Source organism: Euleptes europaea, chromosome 13, assembly GCF_029931775.1.
Source record: "Euleptes europaea isolate rEulEur1 chromosome 13, rEulEur1.hap1, whole genome shotgun sequence".
In the NCBI taxonomy this organism is placed as follows: domain Eukaryota; kingdom Metazoa; phylum Chordata; class Lepidosauria; order Squamata; family Sphaerodactylidae; genus Euleptes; species Euleptes europaea.
Window position 1 is genome coordinate 38315855 of NC_079324.1, and position 18737 is coordinate 38334591.

General features: G+C 44.6%; 1 protein-coding gene across 4 annotated transcripts in view; it reads right to left on the minus strand.

The window, feature by feature from the left end:
* Positions 1-2071: 2071 nt before the first annotated feature.
* DLG3 (discs large MAGUK scaffold protein 3) overlaps positions 2072-18737 on the minus strand; it is a 56839-nt gene continuing 40173 nt past the window's right edge. For 3 of the 4 annotated variants that reach the window (XM_056859797.1, XM_056859799.1, XM_056859800.1), the window contains 11 exons: positions 15073-15187; positions 11970-12146; positions 11500-11575; positions 10709-10808; positions 8072-8113; positions 6896-6946; positions 6633-6734; positions 6137-6309; positions 4690-4799; positions 3776-3867; positions 2072-3170 (listed from right to left, as the gene is read on the minus strand). In XM_056859797.1, coding sequence (XP_056715775.1) covers positions 3064-3170; positions 3776-3867; positions 4690-4799; positions 6137-6309; positions 6633-6734; positions 6896-6946; positions 8072-8113; positions 10709-10808; positions 11500-11575; positions 11970-12146; positions 15073-15187 — 1145 coding nt within the window. In that variant the 3' untranslated portion in view covers positions 2072-3063. Of the gene's footprint in view, positions 3171-3775; positions 3868-4689; positions 4800-6136; positions 6310-6632; positions 6735-6895; positions 6947-8071; positions 8114-9078; positions 9125-10708; positions 10809-11499; positions 11576-11969; positions 12147-15072; positions 15188-18737 lie in introns of all 4 variants that reach the window. The other variant, XM_056859798.1, reaches the window with a different exon arrangement.

Genomic DNA, 18737 nt, shown 5'->3' on the forward strand with positions numbered 1-18737 from the left:
ACAAGAATGCAATTTCTCAGAGTCAACCGCTCAAACAAGCTGGTGACTCGGGGAAAATAAGTATGCAAGGTGTTTTCACTCGCATCATATGTCACCTTTTTAACCACAAGGTCAACCTTCTCCTGCTAATGCAGCAGCTATCAGTGTGTTCTTTAAATGGGTGCCATCTGTCATAAGTTCTTCTGCCTTCAGCAGCTGGCTTAGGGCGCATGCTATAAGATTCTGAAAAAGAATGAACTAACTGAGCAGCTAATCAGCCATTTGTTGCAAACGCTTCATCAGTTGGCAAACTGCTTAACTGTAGTGGGTTTTACCCTTCCAGAGAATTTTCAACCCAGGACAGGTTATGAAGCATTTATGTAAAGACCACTTGGTAAATAGTTGTATTTGCCACCTAATTCAGCAAAACCAAACATTGTCACAATATTTAATGTTATTTCAACATGACAATTGTACAATCCATGTGCTATCCAGAAACAAGACAGATGTTTCAGAGGCTGCCTACCACGAATGCCTACTCCAAACCTGCTTCCGAGTGAGAATAGCCAGCACTTCCTAAGAGAAGGTAATGGATTACAGAAGTTTCCCACTGTTAAACCCAGGTGTCCTGTATTCTTGAACCTATCTTTTAATTACCACACTGCCCCCCTCCCCAATTAGTGTACTAGCCACCTCTTTCTCCTTGTAACCCAACCACAGCTTCACCTAACAAGAAACCTCTGCAGACAAGAATTCATTGCAACATTCTGTTTATTAAAAATATATGTCTCCTTGGAAGAAACACTGGTAAACCAACTAGTGTCATGGTTGATACTTTCAGCTATGCCATGGAGTACATAGGCTTTTCCTCCATGTGCCTAGAAGACAAGGTGACAGGCTATTAGAAAAGAAAAGGAGTTGAAACCTGGAGACTGGCCATCTCAGAAGCTGCTTCTATTGCGCGTCGGCCAACTCTTATGAGCGTGCCTTGCAGCACCAGCGGAGCAGAGAAGTAGGTGGCAGCCCCTCATCCAAATCCCCTCCACCAGAGGCACATATATGAAAGCAGCTTCCTTGTCTTTGTCCTTCGTAGTCCTGTCGGCAAGCAGCAGCTCCAGTCCTAAATTCCATGTGAAGCTTCTTGGAACACCAACTGATGTGGAAACAGCTTCTCGCTTACCAGAATTAATCTCCGCAAGACGACAGTTTTCACTCATTATTTAACAATGAGGCCCGTGCACAAATCACACTGAATGAATGATACAGCTACCTACCAGCTACGGAGCAGGCAGCATCACCTGCTACAATCAGGTCTGGTCCTAGTGACTGGATTAGGACCAGGAACACTTGGGTCTCTTCCCATAGCAGCCCCTGTGCTCACTCCATGGAAACCAGATGTACAATTGCCAGCTTCAAGCTTGAGACGGGGGTGAGACCACGAAAGCAAAGACGATCTCCCCCTGAGGCTTGAAAATCCAAAACAGTTTCTGATCTGACTGATTCAAAGCAGTGTATCAAATAAGACTCTTGCAACTCTGCAGTTTACATATTGATAATTACACAGATGAGCACATATCAAGGCTTCCCAGAAGCAGCTGCCTCAGTCCATGGAAGACTAACAGTCTGTGCCTCACACCAGGGTGCCTTCTGAATTCCACCTGTCCTTTCCTGTCTTGAAAAACTGCAAGCAGAGGGTGGAAAAGGGAGACAGTCTTTGCTGTGCACATTTTGCACAAGAGCAAAAACAGGAAGATCAGCCTGATATGCTTGTTGAGAAGGACATCAAGTGATGCAACCAGAATTTGCCACAATTCTGCTAGTAAGACCCCCCCCCCCAAAAAAAAGTCTGTTCTCAATTCCATTGGGATATTGTGTCCTAAAACGCAGCTTCTCCTCCCATTGTCTGCTACTTCCAGCTTCTAACTGCATGGAACTCCCGTGTTCTTCCACCAGACAGAACAAGTCAGTGGGATGGAGTTTCGTCTTTCTACAGGGAAATGACCCCACTGCAACACAGAACAGCCGATGCACTCATTCCACATGTCTGTAGGTTGGATCTGGAGTCTATTTACAATGGCACAATCTTAAAAAATAAGTTAAAAAACTGGATTTTATACCCGTTCGGTTCATTATTAAAATCAAAAGCCTGGAATAATGAAAAAGCCAACACACCAACACAAACTTGATTTTGGTTTAACACCAGCTTAAAAAAAACAAAAAGCCTCTCATGCAAACACATCAGATGACATAAAACAATGTGCAATCAATATGTAGCATAATCCATTTGCTTTCTCGTAGCCAGATCAGCTGCTGTATTCACCTGGGGCTCTGGGCCTCTGCTTGCTCCAGTCACAGCACTAGTTCTCTGTTCCTCCCAAATGCAGCCTTCTCCAGACGGCTTTGGAAAACAAATGAGCAGCACGCAATACGTACCTGGTACCGTTATGTTTGCTCTTTCCCACAATGGGTCTCCACGCCCAATGGCTGCAACGCAGCAGCAGTACAATTCTTGCATTAACACAGTACCACGTAAGCACCCCCTCATATTTGAGTCCAAATATAATATATATATATGTGTATATATATATATTATATAACTACATATACAGATAAATATATGCATTCTGTTGCCTCTCCTTCAGTCACAGTGCTGGGTGATTACGATGCTCTTCGGAAAGCTGCCCCCATATGCCACATTCCTCAGTATGTCTAACGGGCAGTCACTGTCCAAGTCAGTTGCTTTGGCAGCTCTTTAGGCTAGTCCTCAGCTGCCACCTCCCATCTTGCTTCTTGATTTTACTGATCATAATTTAAAAGGAAAATAAAAACCACACAACTCTCGAATAGGGTTTGTCTCCGTTTCTAAGGAAACAGCAGGAAGGTCCATGCAGGAATGGCAGGGGCAGTCACTTGATGAATGAGATTGGTCCATCCCAAGAAAAAAGAAAACAGGACTAGAAAACTGAATTCTCAACGATCTAAAAAAGGGAGAGGAACAGTATTCACACTCCCCTGCTTGGGGCAGAGGGCTTGGGGGAGGGGTCTCTGATCTTCTCACAAGGAAGTGGACTAGAGGGTGGGACTTCACAGTTTCTCAGGGGATGGGACCCAGATATAATGCCCAGATTGGTCCTCTATTATCTGTTTGATTTTGCTGTAAATCTCCTCCAGAGAGTCTCCTTGTACAATGGCTGAAAGAAGCAAAATGATAAAAAATAGTAATTCTGTCCTAGGTTGGAACAGGGAGCAAGCCACACGCTCTTTCGGTTCCAGGCAGTAAACAATAGCCCCTGCTCTCCCCAACTAAAATACCAATTTAATTGTGACACCAAGTAATAAATCACTCCAAAGTGAGTAAAGCTTCCTTATGCAGGGGATGCCTTGGGCTTCAGATGGCACACAAACTTAAGCTTTCTTTATCAGACTTGTTCAGATTTGGAAGACAGCCAGGCTGTTTAGAAGCTGCTAGCACTGACCCAAGTAGCACAGCCTTGTGCTACTTTTCCATCCCAGGAGAGTCTATCATCCCATGCTTCTCCCCACTTTGAAGTGTAGGATGTTCCACTCCTTGGGCTTCCTTAAGCACCACTAGCTCCTTCCTCAGTGAGTGCCATAGCCTCTGGCTAAACTCTTCAGTGCTCGCACACGGGTAATTCTGCCTCATTCTTCCAATAATCCAACATGCCACATGCAAGTGATAGCCGTCAGCCTCCCCCCACCCTTTTCAAGGCACCCTTAACACTTCAGTATGTAAGGTACAAGCAAGTGGAAGTCACTAATACCAGTCAGTTCTCACCTGTAAAATACTCTCCAAACTCCTGCTCCAATTTCATGGCTTTGTCAAAGACCTTATTGGCTTGCTCATACGTCTGCCTCCGGTTCATCTCCCTGCCAGCAGAGATGAGAAGAACCTCAGTACAAATACACGCAATCTGAAACAGGCCCAAGCACATTTGAGGGTACAACCTATAAGGTGACATTGGAGTGTACCTAGAGCTCCATCAGCAACTCCTGTGCAGGCAGCTCAATAAAAACAGCACCGAGAAGCTTACACTCTGCACTCACCCCCCTCATTCAAATCCCAAAACAGGAGGGAGATCATCACCAAGGAACCCACCACCAGCTCATTTTCTGACGCTTAACAAGAGCTGTCAAACAGCCTCATCACCAACGCTAGCTGACATGATCAGGCTATTTGAAGTTGGGAATCATTACTTCCTCCACCTCCCAGCCGAGCAGCTCATGTACACATATCTACTAGATAGGAGCATGCTACTTAAAATGAGACACTGATCTATAAGAGGCTTCCTGCTGCCAGAAGAAGTTGTTTTTTTCTCTACCTTAAGGAGTCTCACAGAAACTTAACAGTCGGCTACTCTTCCTCTCCCCACAACAGGCACCTTTTGAGGTAGGTAGGGCTGAGAGAGTTCTGAGAGAACTGTGACTAGCCCAAGGTCACCCACCAGGCTACATGTGGAGGAGTGGGGAATCAAACCCGGTTCTCTGAATTAGAGTCTGCCACTCTTAACCACTACACCAGGCATGCAACATCCCCTTATTCCTAAAATGGGAAAGGACAGTCCAGAATGCAGGTACTCCCCGTTTTCCATAACTCCCTATGGTTGTCTGTTCATCTTTCCTTGACCCCACCCCTTTCTCTCAGGCAGAAGTTTCTGGGATAACCAGATTTGTAGCCTCTGGGTTACTCACATAAGCGCTTCAATGGATTTTGGCTTGATGAAAATGGCAATTGGGAACAGTTGTGCTTGCTGCAACCTCTTGATAGCATTGCCAGACACATCAAGAATGCAGTGTTTCCCCTAGAGTGGAACAAGATACCTTTTACCACTGAACCTTTGCATAGAACTTGCCACATATAGAATACTTTAGTGTTTATTTCCCCAATAATCCCAGGAACATCTCAACAATTTCCATTCCGCAAGAGGGATCAGTGTCTGACTCTTCAGTTACCTCAATGGTAGGCAAAGGTTTAACACAAGCCTTTTAAGATCAAAGATCAGAACATGTCTGCCCAAACCTCCTAAAGTCAAGGAACTGTCCCATGTCCCTGAAGCTGCTTGACCATTTCTAAACCATGGAGCAGACGCTTCAGCCTTTGACAACATCCCAAGAATTAACTATAGCATGTAGCTCCTAAACAACTTCAGCTGGTGTGCCAGCAGTGTCCCTTCTTGGAAAAGCAGAATCTGGCCATAGTTGGTCAAGCTCTAATCACATCCAGGTACACTGGATTATTGCAATGTATTCTACATGGGGATGCCTTTGAAGACTGACCAGAAACTTTTAACAGGTTCAGAATACAGCAGCTAGATTAGCAGTTGGCAGTACCAGGAGTACCTATCTCACTGGTTGTGAGCGAGCTTCATGGGTTACCAGTTTATTTATTTTTTATGTTATCTTTAGTCTTATATCCTGCCCTTCTGTCGGCCACAGCCAGTCTCAGGGCAGCTCACAACAGATAAAAACAACACTAAAATATTTAAGAATGCAATTCAAGATCTTGGCTGTCACCTTTAAAGCCAACATCAAGTGGTCTGGGACATGCGTGTTTTAAGGCTTGCCTGCTTCTATATGATCCTGAGTGGTAGTTAACATCACAGGCCCTGCTCTGTGTACCCTACTTCCAAAAGCAAGGTCAATGACTATCAAACACAGAGCCGTTTCTGAAAAACTGTCTCAGTTATAGAATACCATCCCTAGATCTTTTTGCTCTGCTGGGTTTTATGTGCCATGTAAATATTCTTATTTTTCTAAACTTTTAATTGTTGCTGCTGTCACTTACTTTTTAAAAAAATTCTCACAGCCACATATTTCTGTTTTAATACTTGGTGCTGCTAGTTTTATGAAACCAGTTTGAGATTTTAAAGTTGCTGAAAGAATCATTTGATTATGAGATCAGGATACAAATGTTTTAGATAAATAGCCCCTTCTCCATCCTCAACAATCTGAGTTAAGGTTCTGAATGCCTTCTAGTGCCCCAAGCTCACAAGAACTGGGTTGAGAACTGCCAGCTTGTGGAAGACCCATAGGAGACCTAGGACACAAGCAGAAAGGACTATGGTAGGAGTCCCAAGCAGGCTGCCCCCTTGGTTGCAATGCTGGGGTTACATCTAGGATGCCAGATGCAGTTACTCACCCTCTCTGCTACTGCCCGCACAGACTGAATACTGGTCCCATAGAGATTGTCATTGAACTGCCCCGCCTCAATGAACTTGCTGTCTTGAATGTCCTTCTCCATCTGCTCCCGGGATGCCACAAAGTGGTAATCCTGACCATCCACCTCATTCTCGCGCCGGGGCCTGGTAGTGTCTGGAAGGGAACGTGTCAGCCCAGCAATTAATTAGTTCTGTCTGCTGGTCACATATCTTCTTTCCCCTCCTCCTCCCCCCCCCACCCTTATGGATCAAAAGCCTCCTAATTTTTCCACCAATCAATAGGTATCGCTGACCTTGGCAGTCTAACCTGGGATTCAGAATAAACTGCAGAAATCTAGTCAGCTGAGACACCATCCTCATACAATCTTCAATGCTGCCTTGTACCTCATCTAAAGAGTTGAAGGCCTACGTCCAACTGTTCAGCCTAGTCCCCAAACCCCGCAATGAATCTAGGTTGGCAAGGGGGGCAGGACTTACGTGGCACACATGAGCCAAATTTGTGAGGGAACTCTGAGATAAGGTCATCGTTGACTCGATCCTTCATGGGTCCCAGAATGATCACGGGCCTTGCGTAGTGAACTGAAAAGAGAGCCACAAAACTGATAACAGTGCCCTGGTTTGCACATGACTCCGCCTGTAGCTACCTCTCCACATCCACGCAGGGAGAAGCAGAGGTATTCCAGAGTTGAAACTGAGAGCTACCCACTGCAGCACAGCAAAACCCTCACTTCCCAACTTACTTTCTTGCCGTGTCACAGGTTCATACGACAGAATTGTGTCCTCTTGTCCTTCTGAAAGAGTTGGAGGGAAGAAAGGGTCAGCCATCTAGCAGTTATCCCTGAAGCATCCTTTTCCCCACTGTCGTAACAGTAAAGTAGGGTTCCCCATCAGGCACTTCTCCAGGCACCCAACCATACATTTCAGGACAGTAGGTGGGGTCACTGTGCAGGCAAAACCAGTGACTGGCTGCCTTCACAGAAATAAAGGGTCTTTTAACCTGGACCCTTCCCACGGCTCACTTTGCCCAAACTTAGGGAGGGAGCAGCAGCTGAGTGAGAAGCCAGCTTCCTAGGGATGCTGTTCTCCCAGGCACTGAGGGCAAGCTACAGACACTCATCCCAAGCCAGAAGAAAAGGGGCACGAAGGCTCAAGCATGCCCTATATCAAGGGGGAAGAGGGTTTGTTTGTTTTCACAGCCAGGATAAGTTCCCCCAGTTATCAGAATGGATTCATAGCAACAATAGTTTCCTCTAGTGTATATGAGATGTTCACATAGACTAAAGCCCAAGGTGACCTGCTTAGTCTTCTGACTGTGACACTACTTGAAGAAGAAGAAGAGGTGGTTTTTATATGCCGACTTTCTCTACCACTTAAGGGAGAATCAAACCGGCTTACAATCACCTTCCCTTCCCCACAACAGACACCCTATGAGGTAGGTGGGGCTGAGAGCGCTCTAAGAGAGCTTTGACTAGCCCAAGGTCACCCAGCTGGCTTCATGTGTAGGAGTGGCGAAACCAACTCGGTTCACCAGATTAGTGTCCGCTGCTCATGTGTAGGAGTGGGGAATTATACCCGGTTCTCTAGATTAAAGTCCACCTCTCCAAGCCACCGCTGTTAACCACTACACCACACTGGCTTGAGAATGCAGAGACTACTGGGAACACCACTGCTTGGTGAAAGTGATCTATCTTAGTCAACTCCTCATAGTTGAGGCTTTAAGCTATGCTCCGCCACAAACAGTGAAGAGGAACTTTCAACTCCACAGCTTGTACCTGGAGACCCAGGGCACAGCACCCACTAGTTCTAATTGACAGACCCTAAATAACCTGGCCTTCAAACAAACACCTTTGGGAGTAGAGGCAATCACAGGAACCCAGGTGTTTGGACACAAAGGCTGGGGCAAGGGGGACACTTACTGGAACTGCTTTCACTGTCACTGGTGTTCGACGTCACTCCCTCTGCAACCAAGAAAGAGACTGCAATTCAATACACAGAGATGAAAACAGGGCAGTAAAGTCACCAAATGCCGATGACTACAAGAACCGTGGGGGAGATAAATGCCACACAAAGGCAAGCGGGACAGACAGCTCATACATGAGCTAAGTCCCCACGGCACAGCAGACAGGGTTCCCTCAAGGAATGCACCCAGCAGCTCAGATAGAGCTAAGCACTTCTCTCTCCTCTATGCCAAGAGACATTAACAGAAGGTAAACCTGGCAATATGCACAGATAAGCCTGGTGGTTTTCCGTATCTGGCGCTGAGCTCTTGTCTGGGCAACACGTACTCCCCCCTCCCTCAGTAGCTCATGTCCAAGAAGTACATAACCAGATGACCCCAGGCACAAGCAGGGATGACACACAGACAATACAAGCCCTGTTCCTAGCCTGGTTTTTTTTGTCAGACCCTAATGTACCATCCTGCCACTGGGAACTACAAAGTGGGGAGGAGGAAAAGAGGAAAGGGAGGGAGGAGCTGGCAGAACATGCAGGTGAAGTCAAGACAAACTACAGGGCTGCCTAAGGTGCCATAGCTTGGGGTATTCCCATGTCTACAGTATAGGAGAAAAGGGGCTCATAGATAATGTCAACAGGAAAAGGAATTGCCCAGTTAGGACCTCCTCCCTCCCTAACTTCCTGAAAATGGACCCTTATCTAAAGTAATGCCAGAGATCTGAGCCTTTCTGCCACATGCCCCACTACAATCTCTCTATTGGTGATGCATTCACAAAGCCTACAGCCATGTAGCTAACAGAAGGTTGGGTTCCCCCACCCTGCAGCAGGCAGCCTAACTCTATGGAGGTCAAAGTAGCCATGGTACAGCTGGGCTCAGACAACATGTGGTTGCTTCAAGCACACCACTAGCTTCCCAGTCACACACATGCTATCAATGGAAAGTGTACATGTGCAGTGAAATTCCACTTACTCAGGTTCTTTGCGCCATAATAATCGTCACTTAACCCAGGGAAGTCCTGATTCATAGCCAGCCAGAAGGGGGAAGGGAGAAAGGAGAGAAAAGAGAGAGAGAGAGAGAGAGAGAGAGAAAGAGAGAGAGAGAGAAAGGAAAGAGTAGGGAGGAGAGACAGAGCCAGGAGAGCATTAATGACAGGAGTGCAGAATGGCTGAGAGCTGCAATAGCAAGTGAAGTTAAAGCTCCTGGCCAACCCTTCTAAAGCCCTCTATGTCCCAAACCTTCTCAATAGGACTCTTGGCAACTGCCCTGCTCAGAGTCCCAGGTTCACCCATCTCCCAAAGCCCAACAACCTGATATTCCTTATTCCCCAACACACTCCAGCTCTGGAACATCTGTGGGCACGTCTGAGACCTTCCTACTGCTCAAATGATCCAGTACCTGGCTCAGGCAAATACCTGTTCCAGCACAGTCCTAAATACATCCAATTACAAGAGCTTCCACTGCCTGAAGCAAGGACCTTGTGCCTTGCAACCACCAGAATGTCCATATCAGGTGTCACCAAACCAAGTCCCTTGCTCTCCTGAAATCAAACGACCTGACTCGTCAGGTAGCAATTGGCAACGAGACACACTGACCACAGTATCATGCAACAAAACCCACAAATAACACTGGCAAATAGAAGCCCTAGTCTTCCCCTCTCCAGCAGGTCCATTCTGCTGCAGACTGCATGTTTCTGTTGTGACTCCATAGCACACTTTACTTTTAAGACATCCCACCTTTTGTTCCAACAAGTAAAGCAATGGCAAGCAAGCCTTGTACATGGGCTGCTGTTCCTGTGACTCCTCTCTGCACCCAGGCCCTTGGTTGCTTTTTGCCGCACACAGCCAATGATGGAGTTTAGGAGTCACACCATCTGCAGAAGCTTGTTGTCTTAGCAGCACGAAGATAGTAGAAGTGAGTAACCAACATGAATTATGCATGTGTGCAAATATTTGGCTATTCTGCTCAGTTTAGTCTGCATCTGCTAGTCATGAAGCAAAGCAAGGAGCTAAGTGAGGCACTGAAGGCCCCTGTTCTGACCCCAGGCTTAGGGTCTCCAAACCACTCAACTGGGAGAACCCTGGTAAAATGCAGCCTTACACAGGCGTTGGCCTATGGCAGCATAGAAAGGAGAATGTTTGGCAAGTACCAGGAAATCAAGAAAAGGTGGAACACTGCACAGTCTAGAACAGGAGTAACAAGGGTGGTCTGGAAGTGTTACTAGTAACAGATGAGGCAAAGGAGAGCAATCATTACCAGAAGTGGCCAGCATCTCCGGGTGCCACAAGGCTCACCATAGTGCATATTTCCATGCTAGCCTAATTCTGGCAGCAGGGGACAGAGCACCTGTCGCATCATCTCAGCACAGCCAGACTGCAGGAAACACTCCCTACAAGGGGCTGCTCAGATCCTTGGGAGAGGCACAGAAGAAAGGGCCTGAGGATCTGGGGGGTGGCATAGGCCTCAATGTACTGCAGGATCCAGCAAAGCCTAGCTGGATGTGCTGGAATCGCCCGGCTTGGAGGCAGAGTGTCCCTCATTGCCTTGCGGCAGCCACAGGAACTTCCCAAGCTGGCATTCGAGCAGGGCAGCCACTACTTACGTTCCTGTCCGCTGCTCTCCTGGGCCATGTTCTCTTTGCTCTTGTAAAATGGGAACTTTCGAGAGAGGCGAAAACTCTTTTTACGTTTCGTTTTGATCGACTGTGAAAAAGATGGAAGATGGAAGGAGGGGCAGAAAACAAAAACAAACAAAAGAACAAAACAATGGAGTTTAAAGCATGCAAGAAAAATTAAAATGAAAAGACAATGGTGATCAGTGTCAGGGAAGCTACCCCTCAAATGAAATCATGGAAATTACATGTGAACGGGATGCAAGAGGAAAATTAAGCACAGAGAAAAATGGGTTTTAGGGATGGTGGAAAATGACTAACCAATCTGCATGGCCACAGCAACAAAGATGTGTTTTTAATGGCCTCCCACCCCCACCCCACACACAACGCCAGAAAAGTAACTCAAGCTCCGCCCTTTCGCTGGCTTCCCTGCCAGCCCAACCTCAGCTGTTCCCATTACTATTCCACCATTACTATGTCCTGTGGCACCTGAAAGGAGATGCTGCAAACAGGCTGCTCCAAGGCCTACGGGGAGGGCAGCAAAAAAGCAAGGCTGCAAGTATTGTTGCTTTTCAAAGGACAAACCAAGTGGAGATACCATCCAGAAGGTTTTCTAGGCAAATCTCAGCTATAAAGCCTCAGCTCAAATCCTTCCACTCTCACCTTAAATGGGCTAGGTGACATTCTACCCTGGAGGTAACATGTTTACATTGTCCAGCTTCATTTCATTCACCCCCCATCTCCTCCCACACGGCCCCCCCTTCCCCTTGACCAGCACTTACCCTGTTGGATTCTATCATCCCAGTCCGGGCATGGAATTTCACAGTTTTCAACCGCGCCCTTTCCTTCTTTTCCACTCTGATAAGTCAAGGGTAAAAAGAAAAGAAAAATTTTGTTGTCTAAGTATGTATCTCAACACACAAGGATCCTTGCCCCATCCCCAAATCTCCCCACCCTCAGTTCATTAAAGCAACAGCTGGCTCTTCCTCCCAGTTCTGATTCTGTATTAAATAGGGCATAGCTCACAGCCACAGATATAGCCTTTGTTGGCAGAATTTCCTCTGCCCTGTGGGACATGAAGAAAAGCTCATCTTGCTTGAGAAAAAAAATCAGCAAAAAGCAAAATTCAAACCTTCCCCTCCAATCTCCTACCAGCTCATTTCAGGCACACCTGAAGGAGATACCTGGTCAGAGTGGGCATTTCTAGGGGAAAGTAATGGCAAGGGACTGGACCAGAGAACAAACAACTCACCTCTTCTTGCTGGGGATGACCCCAATCTGCTCACTCTCTCCATGAGGTGTTACTAGCCTTGCCTGCCACCACTCATCATCTGAGGCATTGATAACATGTAAGATGTCTCCATAAGAAAAACTGAGGCCCTGACTGGGCAAGCAGCTGTCCCGAGTTCGGTCATAGTCGAAGAGGGCCCTGCATAGGAGCAAAGTACAAGAGGTAAGACTTCCACTGGACACAATCTTTTGTTTTTGATACTTTCTCATCCATCCAGTAACTGGATGCCTTCAGACACATTAAAGGATAGGTATACCTTTTGACCCCTCAAGATCTTTCATTCAATACTAGGACATATGGCTATAGCAGAAGAGAAGGCAGCAATAGATAAACTCCAATATGGATGGCAGCAAACTGGATTCATATTCTGGGATGGACCTGCTGCTCAGTTCTGATTCTGCATCCAGGATTCCATGATGGTTTCTTCATATTAGAGCTTTACAGAAACAGCCTCGAGAAACTAGATTATCTAGCAGACCAGGAGCAAAAGCACTCCCTGGGTTAAAGAAACCCCCCTGCTCCAGTAAGAACTTCTCAGCCCACTGGGTCCCTCATCATATTCCAGTAAAGAAATATTGGAACATCTCCCAAAACAGCCACAAGTACATTGCCTCCCATCCAAGAAGTGTGTGGTTGAATGGATCTCTACTGAACACTCCTACTCAAGTCAACAACTATGCTGAGAGCAAGACGAACCCCATTTTACAGATATAAAACAAGGTGCTGTTTCCCCTCCATTTAATGTTTTAAGTGAGTTGAAGGGCAATGGCATTAGAACTGTGCGTCTCAAAATTTGTTACAGATATGTTTTGTGAAGCAGCAAAGATTAACATATCCAATAAACATAAAAAAATTATCTCCAGTGGTTTAACTGGGTTTTTAACCTTGGCAAACCTAGGGGTTACCGCACTTTGAAAATGTTATAAAAAACATCACTGGGAATACAAACTCTTAATACAGCGCTTTAAAAGGGTTTTTGGATACCACGGCTTATAAATGGTTGGAAGACGTCTTCACAGCCAAAGGGGCCAAACTAAGTGCGAACAGTATTTTTTATAACGTTTTCAAACTCTTAATACATCTGTGGGAATACATAGAAAGTGTGAACAGTATTTTTTGTAACGTTTTCAAACTCTTAATACATCGCTGGGAATACAAGTGCGGTAACCCCCCTACTCATCCTCGAGCTGAATGCTCTTTCACTTTTGTATTAAGCCACAAGTAACAGTATCCTCAGTCCACTTACATCCTGCATGCTCCTATCTCTGGTTTTGTTCCAAGAATTTCACTGACTGCCACAAGATGGGGCACCTTCTGCCAGGTTCTCTGAACACTGGCACCCACATGCAGCTATCTAATGACAAGGAAATTCCAAGTACGGATTTCAAATATATGTGTCAAGCTTATAAATAATTTCCTGGTCTAGCCAAGCCATCCAGGACAAGACCACCATCAATGTCACAATGTGCACTGTGGGATTACCTCACAATTCAATACTACTCTGTAACAAGCCTTGTAATTATCATTACCCGCACTACAACAGGCCATTCCATCAGTTTCAGTTAAATTGTACTCGAAACTACCCCACCCAGTAGGGCTGGGCCTCCTATTCCAAGTGCAAAAGGGTTTTCAGAGTGCCATCTCAACCACAAGAACAATCCAGTTACACAAGATAAGTTAACACTCGGCAAGAAAATGTCTTCACTGCATAAGCAATCTTTTTGAGACAATCCAACTGGAAAAGTTAGACAGGGCATCTACATATGTGGGGAAGGGAAGCTTCCAAAAAAACGCCTACTAATAGCTGTAAGCAGTACAAGCCTGTGTACATTATTGACCAGCACCACTCAGCCATAAAACTGGCCAGTGTTTAAAAACACTGTAAAAAGGTTAGAATGCCTAAGCTATCTCAACAAACTTACACCAAGCCTGTGTCAAATGATATCAAAAGGTCTTCCTGAGGCAACCAGTTTACTTACTTGGAAGTTGTTATCTGAGCACATACCTATCCCCCTTGCAAGATTATCTGAATATGGTAGAGACACAGAAGAAAAGAGATAAAAGGAAAAGCTCCTGCAGTTTCAGGCTCATCTTATACCTAACTGCTCAATTAGCAAGCTCAAGGCAGTAATCTTACTAAGAGCTCATCCTTCTTCTGGAGAGGAGAAGCAGCTAACACTTCACAGAAGACTCCATCATGCATAGCAGAACTCCGGCAAAACTAAGGACCACAGCACCTCTTTCATCTACAAGAGCTCCCCTTTCAGAAAGAGGGCAATATCCATCTAATTCAGCTTTGCTTTCACAGGACAGCCACACATAGAGATCACTCTCTGGAAATGAAGTGTGCTAATACAAATCTCAGGCTGTTACCGCACTTGTATTCCCAGCGATGTATTAAGAGTTTGAAAATGTTATAAAAAAATACTGTTCGCACTTTGTTTGGCCCATTTAGCTGTGAAGACGCCTTCCAACCATTTATAAGCAGTGGTATCCAAAAACTCTTTTAAAGCGATGTTTTTTTACCACATTTTCAAACTCTTAATACATCGCTGGGAATACAAAGTGCGGTAACCCCCATCGCTTTAAAAGGGTTTTTGGATACCACGGCTTATAAATGGTTGGAAGACATCCTCACAGCTAAAGGGGCCAAACAAAGTGCGAACAGTATTTTTTACAACGTTTTCAAACTCTTAACACATCGCTGGGAATACAAAGTGCGGTAACCCCCTCAGTCTCCAGAATCCCTTAGCCTATTCAGGAAATAAGATCACTTTCAGGAATGCTGCGAGCATCTCTCCCCAAAACAACCAAATCACTGCTTAGATGCCTGGGGAAGAAGCCACAAGAGACACTGCTACCAACAGGCAATATGAGCCAGTTAGGCCAAAGAAAAAATAATAAGCTTTCACAACAAGAAGCACCACAAGACATCTTCTTATTAATAAAAGGAGACATGTGAACAAATCAGACAGTTCATCATATACCACAGACATACTCAGGAAGACTTTCAAGAGTGCCCTTCTGTGACCACCTGTAGGAAAGGAAGGACATTTTTCCTTACCGGACATAGAGAGACCGCTTTTCACTTGTTCGGAGTGAGCCAGATCCTGAGCTCATGCTGCTGTTCATCATCTGTTCTCTCAGGTCATGGATCTTAGATTCAAAACGGCTGTACTCTGCAATCAACATGGAGGATTAGATTGGGGAAGCAGCCTACTTGCAATATCCTTTTCCACCCAGCTTCTATCCAACTAAATATAACAATGACATGCATTTTGTATACAAGGTAGAAGGAAGCAGTCCATCCCTGACCCATCCACAAACATGCCTTATGGAGACAATTTACCCATTATTTGTTATCAAGGACCAATTGAGAGTTGAACCTAATGGGCAGCATATTGCAGATGTTGGGCTATAACATCCCTAGCTCAAAAACACTTCAATATGAAAAATGTGCTGATAGGGACAAAATTTACAAGAATACTTTCTGCATATCTAGAGGGTCCACCAGGTGTGCAGAATCTCCTGGACTGTAAGTTATATACTGATCTAGTGACTGGCATGCAGCCATCTACCTTACATCCAAAAAGAAACTAGGGGACTAACAGGGAATTGTGGGAAGGATAACGAACTCACGCCTTCCATGATACTATAAGTTTGCAGGGGCTTGAGCAGGCCAATATTCCCCTTCACCAACTCTCAATTGCTCTTAACATTTCAAGGATAATAATCATGTTATGTTTATTTTGGGTTCTTTAAATGTACAGAATAACATTTTTTTTTTCTGAACACCTAGTCTCCTGAGTACGCAGGAACTCCAGCCCTGTGGTGTGCAGCCTGGCTTTGCCATTCTGTAAATGGCACGAGCCACCCCTTTTTCTTTACACATAGTAAAACACTAACGATAGTGATGAGCTTTAGGGTGCAGTAGCATTTAGAATAGCGTATAGTTCTAATAATCCCTTTTCTCCCTCAAAAAGACAGTCAAACTGGCAAAGATGCAGAAAAAAATTAACTATAGTGATTAAGACCCAGTAGGACACAGGTGACACTGGTTCAAATTCCTACTCAACTATAAAGCCTGCTGAATGAAATGGAGTCAGTCAACCACATGCTCAACCTAACCTACTGCACAGGGCTGTTGTGAGAACAAAATGGGGAAAATCACATATGCTGTGACAAGCTCCTCAAAGGAAGTGTCAGATGAAAAACAATGACTATACAGAGCAAACGGCACTTGTTTGGGGCCTTTCATTTAGGAAAAAGGGAGCCATGAGCTGAGGTAAAAAAAAGGTTTATGAAATTATACATCTGATGAGAAAATAGATATTTTTCTTCTTCTCTCATCTTATCCAAACTCAAGGATCAGCAACACAAGCAGAGTGGACAAGACACAGTTCTTTACTCATCCCACAATTAACTGCCACTTAATGTGCGGTAGTCACAAGTTTAGATGGCCTTTTAAAGGGTTAGAGTATTCCCAGAGGGTAAATCTAACAATGACCATTAAACCTCAATGGCTAAATGGTTTCTTTATATTCAGAAGCAGTCTGTCTCTGGATACCAATTGCTGGGGGAAATGACAAGAAAGGACTGTAGCTTTAACACCCTGCTTCTGAGCTCCTTGGAAGCACTGATCAGGCCACTATCAGACACTAAATGGTAGACTAGATCCAATCCAGCAGGACTTCCCTTAGGTTTTTAGTCACGGATTCATACATCACAAAAGGTATACTAATAGTAATATAGTGTAGAAACTGTTAAAATAAATAACGTTACATAAAAATAATTTAAATACAAAGTGCTTTATCGTTCTTAGTGTGCCCCAAAGGACAGGAGTTAGTTCCCATGATGAATGAGGAAACAAGGGATTCTAGGGAGTAAGCCTTGGGACTTGGTCATTCAGTTGGAGTCTGAAGCTGCTTCTTCTAGGTGAAATAGCAGTGTTATTTCTGTCCTTTGTAAAACACCCAGCATGTTACAAATACTGGCTAACCATTAGCAACACCAGGTGCTGATTGCAGGGGAGCTCCAGTGAGGGACAGAAGAACAATTACTAAAAGGGGCTTCCTCTGGAACACATTTTAACCAGAAAGGAAAAGCAAAAATAGCTGGTCCAACCAATGTGCCTTAGCAAATGCCCACGCTGTGAGAGCAACAAATGTTCCACTGTTCAGTAGTGCTTGCCTGGACTGCAGTAACAATGTAATTGCTACTAGGAAGGTTGGTACTTCCACAACAGAGCAGCATTTTAGACATGTGGAGAATTTCATAGAGTGGGGTATCTGATGCATATAAATGCCTAAGAACTGTAGCTTTTAATAACAACCACTACCATCTTGTGGTTTCCTCAGCGGTAAAGATGGAGCTAAAGATAAACAGGCAGTGGTTCTCGTAGGTTATCCGGGCTGTATAACCGTGGTCTTGGAAAGGAAAGGAAAGGAAAGGAAATACCAAGACCACGGTTACACAGCCCGGATAACCTACGAGAACCAATGAACTCTGACCATGAAAGCCTTCGACAATATTATAAACAGGCAGTGTCTGAAAAAAGCAACTACTGGCAGTGACCATGTCTACTATAGGTACTACTTCCTCACTCTTTTTTCCTAATATTCACCCTCCTAGCCATTGCACCCAAATTCTTCAAAACTGTAAGAATACAGGTTAGAAGAGTGATAATCAGATCTATACTTCACACCAAAGAAATCCAAATGGCACAGACAACCTGCCTATAGGGAAGAGTATCTTTCTGAGCTGCCCATGAACATTCTGGGATTGCTGCACTCACATACAACTTGAGAGGGTCTCTGTTTCCAGTTTCAAATCACCAAAAGTAGCTTTGAGCCTGCAGCTGGTACACTACAGCCCTACAGGTCAGAAATGCTTAAATGCTTCAGAAATGCTTAAACCTCAGGGGAAATGGCACACTCTGCATACATGGCATTCCCCAAGAACTGAAGAAGCCATATTCACTAGCACAGAAGAGCTCACTACAGGCCCTGGGCCATCTCCTGCCCTTTATTTATTGCCTTGTACAGGATGTTTCTACCATCTGAAACTCCACCCATCTCCTGAAGCTCAGTGAAGCTCACAACAAGCGAACCCTCCATTTTCACAATTTTACATGTAACCAAAAACAGTACCTGAGGAAATTACTTATATTCCTAAATGAGTTCACACTGAGTAATTCTTTCTTTTTAAATACTTAATCCCACCAAGATCAACTATACAAAGTTTAGCATACATTTGTTTTTCTTGACCTTCAGAAAAGGGCAATTAGAAAAAATCTGAAGAGTGTCATGGTAGAAACTTTCATGACCTATGTCAACTCTGTCATATGCATGACATGTTATCCTTGATAGGGAGATCAAGCAAACCACTGTGACAATTAAGAACAGAATGCATTTTGTGAAACACCAAATTTTCTGTTTCTTTTAATAAGAACTGGTCTAACAAGTCCTACCCCTCTCTTCTATGAAAACAGCCCAGCCTCCTAATTGCTTTCCAGAAGTTTAGAAATCTTGGTTAAATTGTATGCACATAATCATGCAAACGTCAGAATATGAATTTTTGGCTAAACTATGGGACATTCCATAGAACTGTCACTGCTACTAACTAAAAATGCTTTTGAACTACTAGCAATCTCATGGAGCCAAGAGAACTAACAACATAAACCACATACATGGCAAAAAAGTATATACAGCCAAATCTAATAATATTATT